The sequence below is a fragment of the Leucoraja erinacea genome, chromosome 10 (assembly GCF_028641065.1).
Source record: "Leucoraja erinacea ecotype New England chromosome 10, Leri_hhj_1, whole genome shotgun sequence".
In the NCBI taxonomy this organism is placed as follows: domain Eukaryota; kingdom Metazoa; phylum Chordata; class Chondrichthyes; order Rajiformes; family Rajidae; genus Leucoraja; species Leucoraja erinaceus.
Window position 1 is genome coordinate 10,048,359 of NC_073386.1, and position 21,702 is coordinate 10,070,060.

Here is a 21,702-nt window from a genome sequence, read left to right on the forward strand (position 1 = left end):
TCCTTGTTTGGTCTTTGTTCAAAGGGAAGACTTTTGGTTGTTAAGCAGACTTTTGATGACTGTTACAGCTTTATAGCAGGCAGGATGACCACTGAGGTTTAGTTTTTTTAGTTGAGAATAGCTTTTTTAGTTCAGAGATACAGCGCGGAAAGAGGCCCTTCGGCCCATTGGGCCTGTACCGACCAGCAATCCCTGCACATTAACACTACCCTACGCACAGTAGGGACAATGTTTTAACATTTTTACCCCAAGCCAATTAACCTACAAACCTGTACGTCTTTGGAGTGTGGAGGAAACCGAAGATGTCAGCAGCACGGTGGCGCAGCGGTAGAGTTGCTGCCTTACAGTACCGGAGACGCGGGTTCGATCCAGACTACGGGTGCCATCTGTACGGAGTTTGTACGGTCTCCATGCGATCGCGTGGGTTTTCTCCGAGATCTTCCCAAAGGATAGTGTTAGTGTGCGGAGATCGCTGGTCGGTGCGGGCCCACCTGCCCGCATTTGGCCCATATCCCTCTCAATCTTTCCTGTCCATGTACCTGTCCAAATGTCTTTTAAATGATGTTATAGTCTCTGCCTCAACTAGCTCCTCTGGCAGCACTGTAAACATACCCATTACCCTCTGTGTGAAAACGTTGCCTCTTAGGTTCCTATTAAATCTTCCTCATCACACCTCAAACCTGTCCATAGATCCTTATGTCCTTTCCCTGATTCAGATTCAGATTCAGATTCAGATTCAATTTTAATTGTCATTGTCAGTGTACAGTACAGAGACAACGAAATGCATTTAGCATCTCCCTTGAAGAGCGACATAGCAAACGATTTGAATTAAAAAAAATAATAAGTGTCCGGGGGGGGGGTGGTGGTGATTGGCAGTCACCGAGGTACGTTGTTGAGTAGAGTGACAGCCGCCGGAAAGAAGCTGTTCCTCGACCTGCTGGTTCGGCAACGGAGAAACCTGTAGCGCCTCCCGGATGGCAGGAGGGTAAACAGGCCATGGTTGGGGTGAGAGCAGTCCTTGGCGATGCTGAGCGCCCTCCGCAGACAGCGCTTGCTTTGGACAGACTCAATGGAGGGGAGCGTGGAACCGGTGATGTGTTGGGCAATTTTCACCACCCTCTGCAATGCCTTCCGGTCGGAGACAGAGCAGTTGCCATACCATACTGTGATGCAGTTGGTAAGGATGCTCTCGATGGTGCAGCGGTAGAAGTTCACCAGGATCTGAGGAGACAGATGGACCTTCTTCAGTCTCCTCAGGAAGAAGAGACGCTGATGAGCCTGATTCCCCTACTCTGGGTAAAAGACGGCCATTCTTGCAGCCTCTCCTTAAATAGAGGCACAACATTAACCACCTTCCAGTCTTCTAGTACCTCACCCATATTTAACAAGGGGTCATACATCTCAGTCAGGCCTTCTGAAATTTCTTCTATATCGTCCCACAGTGTCCTCGGATCAGGCCCGAGAGATCTATTTATCATCATACGCCTTAGGCCGATCATCACCTTCTTGACCGTTATACTGACTGTCCTCAAGACATTTATATTGACTGTCCCCAAGTTCCCCAGTCATAGAGTGATACAGCGTGGAAACAGGCCTTGTGGCCAAACTTGTCCACACTGACCAACATGTCCCAGCTACACTACTCCTACCTGCCTGTGTTTGGCCCATATCCCTCTAAACCCATCCCATCCATGTACCTTTCTGAATGTTTCTTAAATGTAGCAATAAACTGACTCAACTACCTCCTCCAGCAGCTCGTTACACACACCCACCACCCTTTGTGTGAAAAAGTTACCCATTAGGTTCTCATTAAATCTTTCCCCCTCACCTTAAACCTAGGCACTCTGGTTCTTGATTCCACTACTCTAGCCAGGAGAATCTGTGTGTTTCCAGACCTTTCATGACTTTGTACACCTCTATAAGATCACCCCTCATCCTCCTCCGCTCAGAGGAATCAAGTCCTAGCCTGCTCCAGTGCTCCGTAAAGTTCAGGCCCTTGAGTCCTGGCAACATCATCATAAATCTTCTCACCTTTTTCAGCTTGACAACATTTTTCCTATAACATGATGCCCAGAAATGAACACAATAGTCTAAATGCAGCCTCACCAACAACGTCTGATATTACTGCCACACGACCTCCCAACTTCTATACTCCTGTTTCTATACATATTTTTTATCCTCACTGGTAAAAACAGAGGAGAAATATTCATGGAGGATCTTGCCCATCTCTTGCAGCTCCACACAGAGATGACCAAGGTCATTGAATTTCGGAATCATTGTTACAGCTCTCTTGTGTTGTCTGTCCAATGGCGATATGTTATGCACCATGGAAATGGATTGAAAATAAGCAGAGTTCTCATTTAATATTTGCTTAGATGTTTATAAAAGCACACAACTGTCACGTGAATCAGAAATTAAAAAATGGTATCTTCAGAAGGGACAGCAAGAGGGCGAAAGGAAAATACCATGGATGGCTGCGCAGAAGCATTGTAATTGACAGAACATTTTCACACAAACGTTGGTGGGTGTATGGAACGAGCTGCCAGAGGAAGTAGTTGAAGTAGTCTGTGGAATTCCTTGCCACAGAAGGCTGTGGAGGCCAAGTCAATGGATCTTTCTAAGGCAGAGATAGATATAGTCTTGATTAGTATGGGCGTCAGGGGCTATGGGGAGAAGGCAGGAGAATGGGGTTAGGAGAGAGAGATAGATCAACCACGATTGAATGGCGGAGTAAACTAGATGGGCCGAATGGCATAATTCCGCTCCTATCACTTATGTCCTTATGAGGCAGAAACAATTAGACAGGTACATGGATAAGACAGGTTTAGAGGGATATAGGCCAAACACAGGCAGGTGGGACTAGTGTAGATGGGACATATTGGTCGGTGTGGGCAAGTTGGGCCTGTTTCCCGCTGTATGTATATACACACACACACTGAACTTTTTTTTCTCGTCTATTATATTGTTTACAGTGTACTATGTTTACATATTCTGTTGTGCTGCTGCAAGTAAGAATTTCATTGTTCTATCTGGGACACATGACAATAAAACACTATGCTAGCAGTACCCAAATTTAAAGTCGAACTCAGTGGGTACAAATCCCTTCCAGCAACGAGGTAACAATTTAAAATAAGACTCTGAACATTTTCATTGTTCCCGTCACCATCATTTATTAAGTACCGTCAGTTTTTTTTTTTAATAAAAAAAGTTTTAAAATACTCATACAAAAGATAAATTCCCCTTTGAAAGATATTTGAGATAAATAAACACCAATATACAAAAGATTCCTTAAGGTGCCCCGTCATTGCGAATAAAAAATAATTAAGATTTAGTTATTAAATACATTTACAACATCTGTAAGTTTCACAGCATCACAGTACAACCCAGAAACCAACAGAGAATAATATATGAAAGTGCCTTATCAGTCATCGAGAGTTTCCTTATTAGTGCTTTAGAAGATTGCAGAAACCGTTCTGCATGTGTTTAGTACCTGGATAAATCCTAGAGTTTCACAGAAACAAATCTTTCTTTTCCCCCGTCCAGCTGGGAAGGGTCGGCTGCGTACTGTAAGGCGTGAATGCACAAAGAAACATTTTGCTTCTGACCATCAGGGTAGGAAAACCCTGCCCCCAGCTCCTGGAACAACGGCCGGTTCTGCTAAAAAAATCCCAGGTCCTCCACGTTGGGTCTAAGCCGTTAGAGGATTGGCTTCAGCGAGGGTGTGGGGAGCCTTTCGGCGGCACATGTACACCGTTATCCCGACCACCACCACGATGAGCAGCAGGACTCCGAGTGCCATCAAAGCATAGGCACCGATGCCGAAATCTAGATGGGGGGAGAGAGAGAGGGGCACAGGTGTCAGGTTATGGGGAGAAATCGGGACAATTAGGTTAGGAGGGAGAGATAGATCAGCCATGATTGAATGGTAGGGTAGACTTGATGGGCCGAACGGCCTAATTCTACTCCTTTCCCTTATGACCTTATGAAATTACAAGGCTAATTCCCGGGATATAGGCTGAGAGAATGGAGTGTCTGGACTTGTACACTCTGGAGTTTGGAAGGATGCGAGGGGATCTTATTGAAACACATAAGATTATTAAGGGTTTGGACACACTCAAAGCAGGAAACATGTTTCCAATGTTGGGGGAGTCCAGAACCAGGGGCCACAGTTTAAGAATAAGGGGTAAGCCATTTAGAATGGAGAGTGGTGAGTCTGTGGAATTCTCTGCCTCAGAGGGCGGTGGAGGCCGGTTCTCTGGATACTGCCAAGAGAGAGCCAGATAGGGCTCTTAAAGATAGTGGAGTCAGGGGATATGGGGAGAAGGCAGGAACGGGGTACGGATTGGGGAATAACAGCCATGATCACATTGAGTGACATGACGGGACGAATGGCCTACTCCTGCACCTATTATCTATTGTTTATAGTCCATGCGATAATTGCGAGAGAAGGAAGTTAAATGTGAACTCTGGAACTGCATCAAAATACAGGAGAAAAACGTCATTAATACATTGGTTACACAGAAAAGCTGGAGAAACTGGAGAATACATTTATAGTTGAGTAGTGAGTTTGGCCTTTCAGGTTCTAACAAAGGTTTTTTTTAGTTTAGAAAGACAGCGCGGAAACAGGCCCTTCGGCCCACCGAGTCCGCGCTGACCTGCGATCCCCTCCGTACACCGACACTATCCTACACACTGAGGACAGTTTACAATTACAAGCCTGCAGACCCGCATGTCTTTGGAGTGCGGGAGGAGATGGGAGCAGCCAGAGAAAACCCACGCAGTCACGGGGAAAATCAAACCCTGGTCTCTGCTGGTGACATTGCCCCCGTCCCACTTAGTAAACCGGAACAGAAACCTCTGGGGACTTTGCGCCCCACCCAAGGCTTCCGTGCGGTTTCCGGAGGTTGCAGGTAGGGAGACTGACAAAAACCTCCGGGAACCGCACGGAAACCTTGGGTGGGGCGCAAAGTCTCCAGAGGTTTCCGTTCAGGTTTCCTAAGTGGGACAGGGGCATTAGGCAGCAACTCCACCACTGTGCTGCCCTATTGACCATAATATTACGTTTGATGAATCCTGGCCTCCCAGTAATCTGGCTTTCATTGCGTGAATGGAGATACGCTTTCACAAAATTAACCCGGTGAATGCTGGTTCTGTATTTAAATATATGGACAGGAGTCACTTTGGCATTGATATATTCATATTAGTCTAGGTCTAAGGTTTATTAATACTGCAACCACCATGCTGCAGCCACGCTCACTACTGAGGCTGGGTTTCCATTTACCAAGGATTCTTCAGCACTACAAATAATGAAAGGCCTGGATAGAGTGGATCGGAGAGGATATTTTCACTGGCGGGAGAGTCTAGGACCAGAGGTCATAGCATCAGAATTCAAGGACGTTCCTTCAGGAAGGAGATGGGGAGGAATTTCTTTACTCGGAGGCTGGTGAATGTGTGGAATTAATTGTCACAGAAGGCTGTGGAGGCCAAGTCAATGGATGTTTTTAAGGCAGAGATAGATAGATTCTTGATTAGTGCAGGTGTCAAGGACGATGGGGAGAAGGCAGGAGAATGGGGTTAGGAGGGAGAGATAGGTCAGCCGTGACTTGTACAGGTGCACAGTAGAGAGCATGCTGACCGGTTGCATCGTGGCTTGGTTCGGCAACTTGAGTGCCCAGGAGTGGAAAAGACTACAAAAAGTAGTAAACACTGCCCAGTCCATCATCGGCTCTGACCTTCCTTCCATCGAGGGGATTTACCGCAGTTGCTGCCTCAAAAAGGCTTGCAGTATCATCAAACACTCACACCATCCTGGCCACACCACACACTCATCTCCCTGCTACCTTCAGGTAGAAGGTACAGGAGCCTGAAGACTGCAACGACCAGGTTCAGGAATAGCTACTTCCCCACAGCCATCAGGCTATTAAACCTGGCTCGGGCAAAACTTTGATTATTAATAACCAATTATCTGTTATTTGCACTTTATCATTTTATTTATTCATGTGTGTATATATTTATATAATGGTATATGGACACACTGATCTGTTTTGGAGCCAATGCCTACTATGTTCTGTGTGCTGAAGCAAAGCAAGAATTTCATTGTCCTATCAGGGACACATGACAATAAACTCACTTGAACTTGATTGAATCGTGGAGTAGACTTGATGGGCCGAATGGCCTAATTCTGCTCCTATCACTTATGGCCTTTTCTCAATGCCCTGATTACTACCACCTAGATTAATGAAGTCAGAGGCTGCATGACAATGACGCAGCCTACAAACTGCTCTGCAGGGTGACAGACTCCCAGGAAACCACACAGGGTGACAGAAGCTCCTGATGAGCCATGGCCATATCTCAACAGCGGGCTTGGATCGCCCGCCACGGGTATCGAAATTGACCTCGTGAAACTGAATAATCTGTCGTGCTGAAGGGGATTATATATTTGTTTGAACATTATTATTTATCCCGTCATGTGCCCTGCTGCTTCCAGCTAATACAAAGCAGGTGAATGGGATTGTGAAAATCTAAAAACTGCTGTGAAGAGATTCTGATTTTCCCCCGCAAGTCAAAGTCAGAAGAAGTGTCTTGGCCCAAAACGTCACCCGCTCCTTCTCTCCAGAGATGCTGCCTGTCCTGCTGAGTTATTCCAGCATTTTGTGTCTACTGTTCATAGGAGCTCGGAATGGGCAAGAGGAGAGAGTCATGATGCCTGCTTGGCTCATTAAGTGAGCTGCTTAATTAATTAGTCCTGTAAACTTCTCACCTTCAAATATCCACTCAACTACCTTTTGGGGGGCTATTATTAAATCTGTTTCCATCACCTTTTCAGACATTGCTTAGTTTAGAAGGATTAGTTTAGAGATACAGCCTCGAACAGGCCCTTCGGCCCACCGAGTCCATGCTGACCATCGATCATCCATTCACACTAATTCTATGTTATCCCACTCTCACATCTACTCTCTACACACTGGGGGCAATTTACAGAGGCCAGTTCACCTACAAATCTCCACATCTTTGGGATGTGGGGAGAAACCAGAGCACCCGGAGGAAACCCACAAGGTCACAGGGACAACATGCAAACGACACACAGACAGGACCAGAGGTCAGGATCGAACTCGGGTCTCTGGCGCTGGGAGGCAGCAGCTCTACCAGCTGTGCCGTGCTAAAGCCACTGCACTGTAGATTGCTTTCAGAAGATATTAAAATACTAAGTAATACTTCCTCATGTTACCTCTGGCTTTATTGGCCATCACTGTAAATCCATGCCCACTGACTGATCATCAACAGTGCTGCCCCTGGAAAGAGTTTCCTCTTGGGGACTCTGACAAAACATTCACGACTTTGAGCATCTCCATTGAATCTCCTCCATCACCTCTGGATTAAATCCAGTTTGCCACTTTTCCGCTTCAATAGACCAGATGCTCTGCCTCACTCCCAGCAAATGTCTCCTGTTTTTTTGTATTAGTTGCAAATGTCTTTATCCTGCTCCCTGCATATAAAGTAGTATCATTGTTCTATTTGGACAATGTAAGGGATAAATACTGGGACGCAAGGAACATAGTTAAGTTAACTGACAATTTCAGTCAGGACCCTTCTTACAGGGATACAAAGCTGAGTCTCTACAAGGCGCTGGTCAGGCTGCATTTGGAGTATAGTGAGCAATTTTGGGCCCCATATCTGAGGAAGGACGCGCTGGCTCTGGAGAGGGTCGAGAGGAGGTTTACGAGAATGATCCCAGGAATGCGGTTAACATATGATGAGCATTTAATGGTACTGGGCCTGTACTCGCTGGAGTGTAGATGGATGAGGAGTGACCTCATTGAAACTTACAGAACAGTGAAAGGCCTGGATGGAGTGGATGTGGAGAGGATGTGTCCACTCATGGGAGAGTCCAGGACCAGAGGTCACAGCCTCAGAATTAAAAGACGTTCCTTCAGGAAGGAGATGAGGAGGAATTTCCTTAGTCAGAGGGTGGTGAATCTGTGGAATTCATTCCCACAGATGGCTGTGGAGGCCAAGTCAATGGATATATTTAAGGCATAGGTAGATAGATTCTGGATTAGTTTCAGTGTCAGGGGTTATGGGGAGAAGGCAGGAGAACAAGGTTAGGAGGGAGAGATAGATCAACCATGATTGAATGGCGGAGTAGACTTACTCTGCCAAATGGCCTAATTCTGCTCCTATCATTTATGAACATGAACATTAAAGACATACAGGTTTGTAGGCTAATTGGCTTGGTAAAATTGTAATTGTTGCTAGTGTGTAGGATGATGCTAGTGTGCATGGATTGCTGGTCAGTGCAAACTCGCAAAAGGACGTGTTTCCATGCTGTATCTCAAAACTAACTTGAGCAACTATACCTCATGAGTACTTAAAAAGGACACAAAGTGCTGGAATAACCCAATGGGTCAGGCAGCATTTCTGGGGAAAAAAGATGGGTGACGTTTGGGGTTGGGACCCTTCTTCAGACGTTTCGAGTCCGACCCAAAACGTCACCTATCCTTTTTCTCCAGAGACGCTGCCTGACCCGCTGATTTACTCCAGCATTCTGTGTCTATCTTCGGTATATACCAGCATCTGCAGTTCCTTTCTACACTTCAAAAGTACTTAATTGGCCACCACGACAGTGTTTAACTGCGCCCATGCAGGGTGGCAATTTGTATTGTGTGCAATCTTTATTTCAGGAGGCAGAATAGACGGTGTTCCGACTAGAGTCAATCTCAATGAAGAACATACCTTCAAAAGGAGAACGATCTTCAGAGGATGAGCATATGATCTTGCTTTCTTGGCCATTCTTATACGGTGATATGATATGGGGTTGAATGGAGAAACAGTAACTAACGCCAGGGTCAACATCCATTACTATCACTTGCTCTTTTGCAATTTTAGTTTTCTGTTAAGAAAAAAATATATATTATTTATGAGTACATGCTTCCTCATCCGTTTTCCAATGTATTGGAATATATCCAATTAATTTTTCAAATATATTTGATAATGGGATTGAATCCGAGTTACTGTAAATATGGGCAAATGGGACCTGTGTTGGAATAATTTACACGTAATATGACTGTTTACTTCTTTATTTGCAGTAACTTGTCAGACTAGGATCACATCTCTGTGTCTCCCTCTCCCCTGACTCTCCGTCTGAAGAAGGGTCTCGACCTGAAATGTCACCCATTCCTTCTATCCAGAAATGCTGCCTGTCCCGCTGGGTTACTCCAGCATTTTGTGTCTGTTTTATAGTCAATCAAGAGACTGCTGTACAGATGGAAAGCTTGCAGCATTTTAATATTTATTTTTGATAGCATAAATGCATGTTTGGTCACATTCACTTATTTACAAAGTTAACTATTGTGATCCAGCATTCTTAGTATAGTTTAGTTTAGAGATACAACGCGGAAACAGACCCTTCAGCCCACCGAGACCGCACCGACCAGCGAACCCCCCCCCACACTAAAACTATCCTACACACACTAGTGACAATTTACACTTAGACCAAGCCAATTAACCTACAAACCTGTGCGTCTTTGGGAGTGTGGGAGGAAACAGAAACTAAAGATCTCGGAGAAAACGCACGCGGCCATGGGGAGAATGTACAAACTCTGTACAGACAGCACCCTTAGATCGGGATCGAGCCCGGATCTGCAGCGCTGCAAGCACTGTAAGGCAGGAACTCTACCGCTGAGCCATCGTGGCAGTCCATTCTGTAATTTTTCCCTCAAAAACATGTCCTTATCACCAAATGATCAAGTTAACTGGACAATGTCTATCCTAGGTACAGAAAAATGCTGGAGAAACTCAGCGGGTGCAGCAGCATCTATGGAGCGAAGGAAATAGGTAACGTTTCGACTCGGGTCGAAACGTTGCCTATTTCCTTCACTCCATAGATGCTGCTGCACCTGCTGAGTTTCTCCAGCATTTTTCTGTACCTTCGATTTTCCAGCATCTGCAGTTCCTTCTTAAACACATAAATGTTTATCCTAACGCCGTAGGGAAATTTCACCAGAGCTAAGTTTGATTCCCACAGAATGACTGCTGCCCATGTTTATGACAAAATGGAAGAACAGTAAGGCTGCATATAGAGTATTGTGTTCAGTTCGGGGGCACCATATAATAGGAATGATATTGTCAAACTAGAAAAGGTACAAAGAAAATTTATGAGGATGTTGCCAGGATACGAGGGTGTGAGCTGTAGGGAGAGGTTGAATAGGTTGGGTCTCTATTCCTTGGAGCGCAGGACAATGAGGGATAGTATCTTACAAAAGGTGTATAAAATCATGAGAGGTATAGATTGGGCAGATGCACAGTCTTTTGGCCAGAGTACGAGAATCAAGGACCAGAGGACATAGATTTAAGATGAATGGGAAAAGATTCAATAGGGATCTAAGGGGTAACATTTTCACACAAAGGGTGGTGGGTGTATGGAATAAGCTGCCAGAGGAGGTAGTTGAGGCTGGGACTATCATGACTTGTAAGAAACAGTTACATGGATAGGACAGGTTTGGAGGGGTATGGGCCAAATGCAGGCAGGTGGGACTTGTGTAGCTGGGACATGTCGGCCGGTGTGGGCAAGTTAGGCCAAAGGGCCCGCCTTCACGCTGTATGATTCTAACGGCGCAGTTCTCTCCACAATTCCCACCCTAGCTTAGCTCAACATCTAAGCCAGCATGCTTGAATTGGGCTGAAGGGCCTGTTTCCATGATGTATGAGTCTTACGACCGTTCTGGCCCCATAGCAGAAGCGACCACATCGCGGGGGGGCTGGAAACTGGAAGTATCCCGAGCTAATTCTGCTACCACCATCCTCTATTGCAACAAGCGATGGCTCCCACTGATTGTTGCCGGATGCTTGCGTCCTTTTCAGGACTGACGATGACAGCGATGTTGACATTTGAAACATGGAAGATGGACACGAAAGGAGAAAACGGCCTTTCTGATGAAAGGTTATCAACCTGAAACCTATACTCCGTTTTCCTCCCGGAATCCACCTGTTATGGATTTGCAGCATCTGCAGTTATTTTTGGGCCAGTTAAATAACGATGACGTACCTTGCCACTTGTGCGGTCCTTCCAATAAAACACTTTGTACTCGAGCTCAGACCCATAGATATCCCGTAGTGTTTTTCGAGTGCGATTTAAAAAGCGGATGTGTGTGTTAGGATCGTCTATTTTCAGTTGAATTTCCGTAGTGTTTTTTCGGGTGACTGTGAAACTTGGTCGTCCAATCACGGCTAGAGTACAAACAGAAGCCAATGTATTACACACACACACACACACACACACACACAAAGTATTACGAATGAGAATACTCTTTTGTTGGTTTAATAATGTGATATAAAAAAATATAGCACGATTATTATACATTTAAATGTAACAGCAAACAATACAGATATCAGTGTCATACACTTTTTTTTCCCTTTCCTTTCTTGTAGACATAGAAACATAGAAAATAGGTGTAGGATGAGGCCATTCGGCCCTTCGAGCCAGCACCGCCATTCATTGTGATCATGGTTGATCATCCCCTATCAATAACCCGTGCCTGCTATCTCCCCATATCCCTTGACTCCACTAGCCCCACGGAAACCTCTGGAGACTTTGCGCCCCACCCAAGGCTTCCGTGCGGTTCCCGGAGGTTGCAGGTAGTGGAAGCAGGTAGGGAGACTGACAAAAATCTCCTGGAACCTCCGGGAACCGCACGTAAACCTTGGGTGGGGCGCAAAGTCTCCAGAGGTTTCTGTTCAGGTTTCCTAAGTGGGACAGGGGCTAGTTTAAACAGAAGGTAGGCACAAAATGCTGGAGTATGTCAGCATCTCTGGAGAGAAGGAATGGGTGACATTTCGGGTCGAGACCCATCTTCAGCGTGAAAGGCAATACATGATTTCAATCGAGCCATCGAAGGTGAACAGATACAGGATAAAGGGCAAGATAAAGCCAGCAGGGGGTTGTTAAAGGTCACCTAACATTGGAGAATTCACTGTTCTATTTGGAGAGCTCCCCACACTGCTGGATAGTTGACAACACTTACTGTCCTTTAAGAGCTGGATTGGAGGTGATTTGGCGACAGGAGGGTCTTCGTTTTCCTCTGTGTCACCGGGAGGGTAGCTCAGTACCTCTGCAGTGTAGGTGTCGGACACATTCTGCAACACGTTAGTCAGGTCACATCTTGTTGTTTGTATCCGGGTGCATTCAGGCTTTTTAATCCAGTTAGAATTAATGCTACACAAAAAAAAAAATCATTCACTCTTAATATTACAATGGAAATAAGCATTCGGTTCCCACCCCAAACAAAATTTCACGTTGAGTTTATTGTTCAAAGTAAACACCTCCCTAGTTTAAGGGGAGAGCATTAGAGCAAACAGCCCATAGCAACCGGCTTAGTTTAGTTTGGCTCAGAGATACAGCGAGAGAACAGGCTCTTCGGCCCACCGAGTCTGCGCCGACCAGCGATCTCCACACACTAACACGATCTTACACACACCGGGGACAATTTACATTTATACCAAGCCAATTAACCTACAAACTTGTATGTCTTTGGAGAGTGGGAGGAAGCCGAAGAATTTGGAGAAAAACCACGCAGGTCACGGGGAGACTGTAGAGACAAGCACCCGTAGTCATGATCAAACCCGGGTCCCTGGCGCTGTAAAGTGGCAACTCTACCGCTGCGTCACTGTGCTGCCACATCTCCAACAAAATCTCACTTCAAGAGTTTAGTGCAATGTAAACACCTCCCTCCTTTAAGAAGATCGCAGTGGAGGAAACAGTCTATAGGAACCAGTTAACCAGGGAGTGGAATGTAGAGGTTGTTAGGGTTAAATAACTAATCCTCTAATCCATCAAGCTCTTCTGATTACAAGCTGCAGAAGGTGATGGGTACATCGCTTACTCTCACCGCTATTCATCTACAGCAGCCATCAAATCAGTTTAGCTTAATTTGGAGATACAATGTGGAAACAGGCCCTTCGGCCCACCGGGTCCGTGCCGACCAGCGATCCCTGTACACTAGCACTACCCTGATGAGTTGGGCTGAAGGGCCTATTTCCGTGCTGTGTGATTCTATGGAAGAGATTGATTGTCTTATGGGCATCGAGGGAACCAAGAAATATGGAGAAAAGGCAGGGATACGGTGCTGGGGCACATATGACATGACCGTGAAAAATTGCAGAGCAACCCACTCTCGTTCCTCTTCGATTCTGACAAAACAAGTTTGCTCCTTATTATGTAGGAAATCCCAGTTTTAGTCCAGTCATTTCAAGAGCATTTATTGTCATACAGCATGAAAATAGGCCCTTTGGCCCAAGCCGATCGAAATACCCCATCTACACTAGTCCCACCTGCCTGCATTTGGTCCGTATCCCACTAAACCTTTTATATCCATGTACCTGTCTAAATGACTCCTAAATGTTGTGATGGTATCTGTATCAACTACCTGCTCCAGCAGCTCGTTCCATATACCTACCACTCTTTGTGTAAACAAGTCACCTCTCAGGTTCCTAGTAATTCTCCTCCCCCCTCTCCCCCTCACCTTAAACCTATATCCTCTGGTTCTCAATTCCCCATCTCTGGGTAAAAGACTGTGCATTAACCCTATCTATTCCCGTCATGAACTTATACATCTCTATATGATCGCCCCTCATCTTCCTGCACTCCGAAGAACAGAATCCTAACCTGCTCAACCTCTCCCTAAAGCTCAGGCCCTCAAGTCCTGGCAACATCCTCGTAAATCTTCTCAGCACCCTTTCCAGCTTGACAACATTTCTCACCCTCTTCCCAAATTTACTGGCCCGCCCCCACTTATAAATACCAAGACATGGCATGCACTTGACACTGACAATAAGTTGCGTGTATGCAGCCCCTTTAATGTGGTGGGATGGGTTGTGGTGGGATGTCTGGGAACATTACCATCTGGTTCGGGAATTGCTCTGCCAAGGACAAGAAGGCTCTGCAGAGAGTAGTGCGTTCGGCCGAACGCACTATGGGAACTTCACTCACCCCCCTGCAGGAACTATACAACAGGAGGTGCAACTCCAGAGCAAACAAAATCATGAGAGACCTCTTCCACCCCTGCAACGGACTGTTCCAGCCGCTACGGTCAGGCAAACGCCTCCGTTGCCATGCAGTGAGAACGGAGAGGTTGAGAAGGAGTTTCTTCCCAGAGGCAATTCGGACTGTAAACGCCTTTCTCACCAGGGACTAACTCCACAGAACGTTTTTCCTTCTATTATTTATTATGTAAAATAATATGTGTGTTATGATTGTGTTTATAATTTGCTTGGTTGTTTTGTTGTTCCGCGAGCATTGCCACTTTCATTTCACTGCACATCTCGTATGTGTATGTGACAAATAAACTTGACTTGACTTGAATCCAATACCACATCAAGGTCATGAGCACATGGCTGTGCGTTGGAGCTGAGACAGGCAGAGTGTTTGTGGGTGGCGTGGAGAGATGTGGAAACAATGAGTGTATTGTAGAACAGGACAGAACATACCCCATAGGGTGATTTAGTGCAATGTCTGCACCATCTCACATCAAATCAATCGAGATCAGGATTAACAAGCCCATCAGGAACTGGCTCCATCCTGGGGTCGGAGTTGGATTCACGGGGGGTGGTCTTGGAGGGAAGGATGCTCCTCAAACTGCGGGCAATGCAGCTCACCCCCCTCCATGAAGCACTGGTCAACCTGAGGAGCACCTTCAGCAACAGACTGGTTCCACCAAGATGCAGTACAGAACGCCACAGGAGAGCCTTCTTCCCTGTGTATATCTCATCCCCCCCTTCTGTCATAGGGTAGACCGACTCCACTCCCAAATCTTTGCACATCCCCAATCCTTTCCACTCGTTAATTTCATATTTCATGTATCTGTGTTTAATGACTGTTGGCAGATCAATTTCCGTCCTGGGATAAATAAAATTCTATCGTATCATATAGTCTTTCTCGTTGGAATGGGCATACGTGATTGCAATTATACCTTATTAATAATAATAATAATAATAATATATTTTATTGTCATTGCACATAAGAGCGACGAGATTTGGTTTGCAGCTTCCATCCGATGTCATAACATAAATAACTAATACAATTTAATAACTAATACAATCCAAGTACAATAGGGTACACATATGGGCTGTTGCTAGCCTTTTGAACTTGGCCTTTTTTTTTGATGGGGAAGGAATCTCCTGGCATGTCTGAAGTAATGAATTGTAGAAATAAACATAACAGGAAGAGGTCATTTTTGTTACCGTGTCCCTGTGGGTGAAAAAAACCTCTAAATGAAACAATTAGAACTCTAATTTTAAACATTCCTCAGAAATCAAAGAATGCTTACTAAGAAATTATATTCCAAACTTAAAACAGTTAATATTCGGGTCACACAATTTCTCAGTAATTTCTAGAAATTACTAAGAAATTCGACCTGCCTTTATTTTTTAGCTGGGACAAATGTTCTTTTGGCATAAAATGATATAACTCGCTGTAGAAAAATTAGACACAGAATGCTGAAGTAAATCAGCGGTGCAGGCAGCATCTCTGGAGAGAAGGAATGAGTGACGTTTCAGGAATGAGACACTTCTTCAGACTGAGAGTCAGGGGAGAGAGAGACACACACACAGAGATAAGGAAGTGTAAGGTGTGAAAACGAGACCAAAGGGGACGCGGATTAAGGAATATGTAGAATAGATCATTGTTAGCTGGGATAAAATAACAACAAAGCATACAGAGATAACATATAATCAGGGGGTCAGCCAGACTGGTTGGAGAACTAGGAAGAGGGAGGGATGGAGAGAGGGGTAAATCAAGGGTTATTTGAAGGTAGAGAAGTTAGAAATGATTAGTTCTCGAAACAGTTGCCCACCATTTTACTTCTCAGAGAGAGGTTAAAGACCTTTGTGAGGCAGAAGTCGGCCATGTGTGTGTTTTCTTGGCTTTATCGCAAGTTGAGGGCCATCAGTGAGGAATCATTGATGGTAATTGACGCCGGCATGGATGATACTGAGGACTTAATCTGTAATTGCCACACTTTGATCCAATACATTTCTCATAGTCATATAACGTGGCAACAGGCCCTTCAGCCACACTTGCCCACAACGACCAACATGAATTTTTCTATGGTACACAAAATTGCTGGAGAAACTCAGTGGGTGCAGCAGCATCTATGGAGCGAATGAAATAGGCGATGTTTTAGGCCGAAACCCTTCTTCAGACTGAATTTTTCTAAGTCATTTCACTTTGCCTTTAAGAGTGCAGCAGTTGTTTAAGAGTGTAGATTGTAGTTAACAGTTAATTTGGACTCTTTTTGTGCTACCTATTGCACCATGAATAAGGTTTAATTGCAATCATGTATGTATTAATTTGCCTGGACTGCGGCCAAAACAAAGATTGTCACTGCAACTTGGTTCACGTGGTAGTACTAAACCGATACTAATACCTGTTTAACTCTAACAACCTCTAATATTTACAACTAAAAGTAGAATTGGCAAAGTCTATTAGGTAAAACCTGCTTTGCAGTACTTGCCAAGGTTATTTACCTAGATACATTCAGGTAAGGAACCAACTCTTAGGAGTTTTAAAGTGGAGACATTGGAAAACCTGCAACTAAATGAGTGGAGATAAGTCAAAATAGGGTTTATTCAGTGGCTCAGCATTTCAACTCCCCCTCCCATTCCTTATCCGACCTTTCTGTCCTGGGCCTCCTCCATGGCCGGAGTGAGTCCCACCGCAAATTGGAGGAGCAGCACCTCACATTTCGCTTGGGTAGTCTACACCCCCAGTGGTATGAACATTGACTTCTCCAATTTCAGGTAGTCCTTGCTTTCTCCCTCCTTCCCAGCTCTCCCACAGCCTACTGTCTCCGCCTCTTCCTTTCTTCTTCCCGCCCCCCTCCCCCACATCAGACTGAAGAAGGGTTCCTCCGCTCCATAGATGCTGCCTCACCCGCTGAGTTTCTCCAGCATTTTTGTCTACCTAGGGTTTATCCTGGTCAGAAGATAGACCCACAGAATGCTGGAGGTTGAAGCCCTTCTTCAGACTGAGAGCCAGGTCAGAACAGGTTCACTGATACTGATAAAAAGACATAACAGCTGCTCGTTAGGAAAGATAGACACAAAATGCTGGAGTAACTCAGCGGGACAGGCGGCATCTCTGGAGAGAAGGAATGGGTGACGTTTCGGGTTGAGACTCTTCTTCAGACTAGTCAGGGGAGTGGGAAATGAGAGGTATAGACAGTAATGTAGAGACATATAGAATAAATGAATGCATGGCAATTGTCAGAGTGAGGCTAATAGCAAATTGGAGGAACAGCATCTCATATTTCACTTGGGCAGCTTACACCCCAGTGGTATGAATATTGATTTCTCTAACTTCAAATAACCCTTGCATTCCCCCTCTCTTCATCCGTCCCACACGCAGGTTGCACCAGCTTCCCGTTCTCACCCAGCAAACAGCTAATAAAGGGCCATTTCCTTTATCATTGTTACTTTTTTGCATTCATTTGTTCTACATCTCCCTACATCACTGTCTATATCTCTCGTTTCCCTTTCCCCTGACTAGTCTGAAGAAGGGTCTCGACCCGAAACGTCACCCATTCTTTCTCTCCAGAGATGCTGCCTGTCCCGCTGAGTTACTACAGCATTTTGTGTCTATCTTCGGTTTAAACCAGCATCTGCAGTTCCTTCCTACACATTCGGGAAGTCAAGCTAGGAGGTTACTAGGACATAATGCAAATTTGGCTACAAACTAGCATCTGAGAAACACAATTAAGTCTTGGTAAACCAACATAGAACTAATATTGACTCAAAATTGACCAAAATTATCATCCCATAAGGAAGCAGAGGACTTTTTAATAAAGTAACTTTTAAATCTGGCTGTTGGTGAAAGATTCTTCGAAAGGATTCATTCAGACGCAAACAAGTTGAACCCAAGGTCACAATTTACTAATCTGCGTTCTCCACAGAGCCAGTGATACAACGGACCACAAATGGCCACATCATTAAAAGAGGAACTTCTCAAGGTCCTGATAAACTCAGCATTCTTCTTTCCCAAAATAACTTATCGTGGGATTAGTTTCCTGTTATGAAAAGCTTGTGAGGGCCTGCAGATGAGATGGGTCATCTGTGGAGCTGGGAACATAGGTCCTCGAGTGATCGCTGGGATGAGCTACACTCAGAATCAATGTTAAAGAGAAGGAGTGTTCAAGAAGGAACTGCAGATGCTGGAAGATCGAAGGTACACAAAATTGCTGGAGAAACTCAGCGGGTGCAGCAGCATCTATGGAGCGAAGGAAATAGGCGACGTTTCGGCCCGAAACGTCGCCTATTTCCTTCGCTCCATAGATGCTGCTGCACCCGCTGAGTTTCTCCAGCAATTTTGTGTACCTTTAAAGAGAAGGGTGTCGATTCAAAACGTTCAATGTCTCTTTATTGTCACATTGTGCACCTAGGTTCAGTGACGTTCCTTTTGCACATGCATTTCAGTAAAAAAAAATCTTGTGCACAATCACGCACAAGTACAAGCGTGCAAGCAATTCCCACATCAGTTTCAAGGTACAGTTACAATAAAATGTTATGATTTTGTCATCAATAAGCACAAGAGTCAAGAATGCCTTATTATCATACGTTCCAGACAGAACGATAACAGAGGTGATGTCAGTGTGAGATATTGGTATAATTTTGAATAATCTAATCTCTTTGCTGTTATTGTGATGTTGTATAAAACGTAACGCGTTATGTTATATACGCTGCCGTGTTTACTCAGTTTTAAGGATTCATCTGACCCCTCTCACCCTGGCCACAAACTCTTTGAATCACTTCCCTCTGGAAGGCAACTCCGGACAGTCAAAGCTGCCACAGCCAGACATAAAAACAGATTTTTTCCACAAGTAGTAGCTCTACTCAATAACCAAATATCTGTAGCCTCCTTTTGCTCTGGTAGTTTATTTAATTCATGTTTGATCGATGATGTTTTTTTTATTATCGTTTAGTGTTTTATGTGTCATTCCTATCTGTCACTGTATGTCATGTTGTCACTTGCGGGCGGAGCACCAAGGCAAATTCCTTGTACATGAGTACTTGGTCAATAAACTTAGTCATCATTCATTCATTCATTCATTCATTCATTCATTCATTTCCCTTCTTGTAGTATCTATGTCTCATTGATGTATTATTCACGTTGTTGTGGGTTTGGACACGCTAGAGGCAGGAAACATGCTCCCGATGTTGGGGGAGTCCAGAACCAGGGGCCACAGTTTAAGAATAAGTGGTAAGCCGTTTAGAACGGAGAGTTGTGAGTCTGTGGAATTCTCTGTCCCAGTGGAGGCCGGTTGCCTGGATACTTTCAAGAGAGAGCTAGATAGGGCTCTTTAAGATAGCGGACTCAGAGGATATGGGGAGAAGGCAGGAACAGGGTACTGATTGGAGATGATCAGCCATGATCACATTGAATGGCGGTGCTAGCTCGAAGGGCCGAATGGCCTACTCCTGCACCTATTGTCTATTGTCTGGGTCTCTGTGCCTGTGATGCTGCTGCAGGTAAGATTCTCATTGTACCTGTACCTTACGGTTACCCGTGCTTTTGACAATAAACTTGACTTGACTTCACTTGAATACTAGATTGTGTAGTCCAGTGAGATTACCTAACAGTTTTGCACTGCAGCGCGGAAACCAGGCCATTCGGCCCACCGAGCCTGCATCGGCCAGCGACCCCCCTTGCATTCGCACAGACCACACACTAGGAACAATTTACAATTTTACCAAATCCAAATAACCTACAAACTTGTACATCTTTGGACTGTGGGAGGTCCAGAGTGGTCACAGAGTGAACGTACAAACTCCAGACAGACAGCACCCGCAGTCAGGATTGAACCCGGGTCTCCGGCGTGGTAAAGCAGCAACTCTACCGCTGCGCCACCGTGCTGCCCTGAGTCATGACTAGTTTTTGGTTAAAGCCAAATTCATAGGTTTTGGGGAAATTACTAATAATTTTTACCCCCTCATAATCCTAATTAGCTTTATCAAGCCCCACTTAGCGTCATCTGATCAAAGTAAAATATATCCAGCCTGTCCAGTCTTTCCTTACAACTGAGACAATGATCCCAGGCCACATCCGGTTGAATCTCCTCTGCAACCTCTCCAGTGCAATCAGCTTTGTATAAGGTGGTAATTCTGAACTTTCTTTGTTGTTTATTATGGTCTTTAAGGAGTATTATGTTTACATATCTGTGGTGCTGCTGCAAGTAAGAATTTCATTGTTCTGTTTTGGGACATATTGCAATAAAACAGTCTTGACTGCTGACTCGTTTAGCCTGTGTACATCTCTGAATGTGAATCACAGCTGCACGATCTCTTGCTTTACCTCCAGACAGGAGATTTCTCCAAATACTCCATAATACTCCAAAAAATATGCGGCGGAGTCGCCGCTGGATTTTGAAATGTTCAAACTCTTTTGGCAACCCTGATATGATGCCGGCAGTCGCTGAAAAAAAGGCCAAGTGGGACAGGCCCCTAATGGAAACAATGGCCCAGTGTTTACTTAATCAAATCTGTTCATTCCGAAAGAATTGCTTCTATTAATCCCTTTCTAACATATTTACTTACTGTTCCTGTTTGATTTGTAATTGCAGAGGCAATATTAGCAAAATCTATTTGTGAGGCAGTCACTTATTTAAACGTGTGGTTAGATCATTGAAAAAAAAAGAAGTATTTTTAATGTGGGCATTGATAGGCTCTGGATTAGTAAGTGTGTCAATGGTTACGGGAAGAAGACAGGGGATTGGGGCTGAGAGGGAGAGATAGATCAGCCATGATCGAATGGTGGAGCAGGCTCGATGGGCTGAATGGCCCGACTCTGCCCTAATATTTAACGATTTTATAGACACAAAAGGCTGGCGTAGCTCAACGGGTCAGGCAGCATCTCTGGAAAAAAGGGATAGGTGACATTTCGGGGCGGGACCCTTCTTCAGACTTATGGTCCCATGATCTAAGTAGAGAACCTTTTAAACGGTCAGAGAATTGAGGGCGATGGGGAACTGGCAGAGAAGAGGAGATGAGGCCTGGGGCTGAGATGTAAATGTAGACCAAGCTTGAAGGGCCGAGTGGCCTTATCCTACTTGTTCCTACGTATGGGGAGATGTTGTTCCATGCACTTTCTATCAGTTGCCACACAGTTAAGAACAATTACAAATGAACAAACCACGTCATCCATACATCTGATCCAAGTTAGAATTGCTTTTTTGAGATACAGGTCACCTTGGTTATGAGGTGTAGCGATTGTAGATTAAACAGTTTCCTATTGATTCTGCAGCTCCACTCCTGCTGAAGGTATGCTGACGATTTAAGTGTTACATTACAGCAAGAAAGGTTGAGAAAGGTCTTGGGGCATTGGCACAGCTTTACTTGACACCAGACTTCCTTGAGATTGGTTATATTATAGAACCTGGTGTAAAGGATCAGGGTCTGCATGCAGCCAAAAAGCCAGGAGGAAAAATGGAGATTTAATTTCTGCACAATGCCAAATTTGAAGAGGGCGTTCCACAGTCTCTGTCAATTGATGATGTTAGAGGCGTTATTGAGTTTGGAAAGGGCCAGGTGCTGCACCTTGCGAGATTTTCTTGGAGTTGCCACACAAGTGGGGTGGCACAGTGGCAGAGTTGCTGCTTGACAACGCCAGAGACCCAGGTTCGATCCCAACTACGAGTGCTGTCTGTACGGAGTTTGTAC

The 21,702-nt window shown here is 44.9% G+C and overlaps 1 protein-coding gene across 1 annotated transcript in view; it reads right to left on the minus strand.

Moving 5' to 3' along the window:
* Positions 1-3,144: 3,144 nt before the first annotated feature.
* Positions 3,145-21,702, minus strand: part of f3a (coagulation factor IIIa) — a 32,962-nt gene continuing 14,404 nt past the window's right edge. Inside the window, exons 3-6 of the mRNA XM_055641462.1 lie at positions 12,021-12,211; positions 11,045-11,226; positions 8,734-8,890; positions 3,145-3,825 (exon numbers count right to left, since the gene is read on the minus strand). Of these exons, the coding sequence (XP_055497437.1) occupies positions 3,689-3,825; positions 8,734-8,890; positions 11,045-11,226; positions 12,021-12,211 (667 nt within the window). The 3' untranslated portion in view covers positions 3,145-3,688. The remainder of the gene's footprint in view (positions 3,826-8,733; positions 8,891-11,044; positions 11,227-12,020; positions 12,212-21,702) is intronic.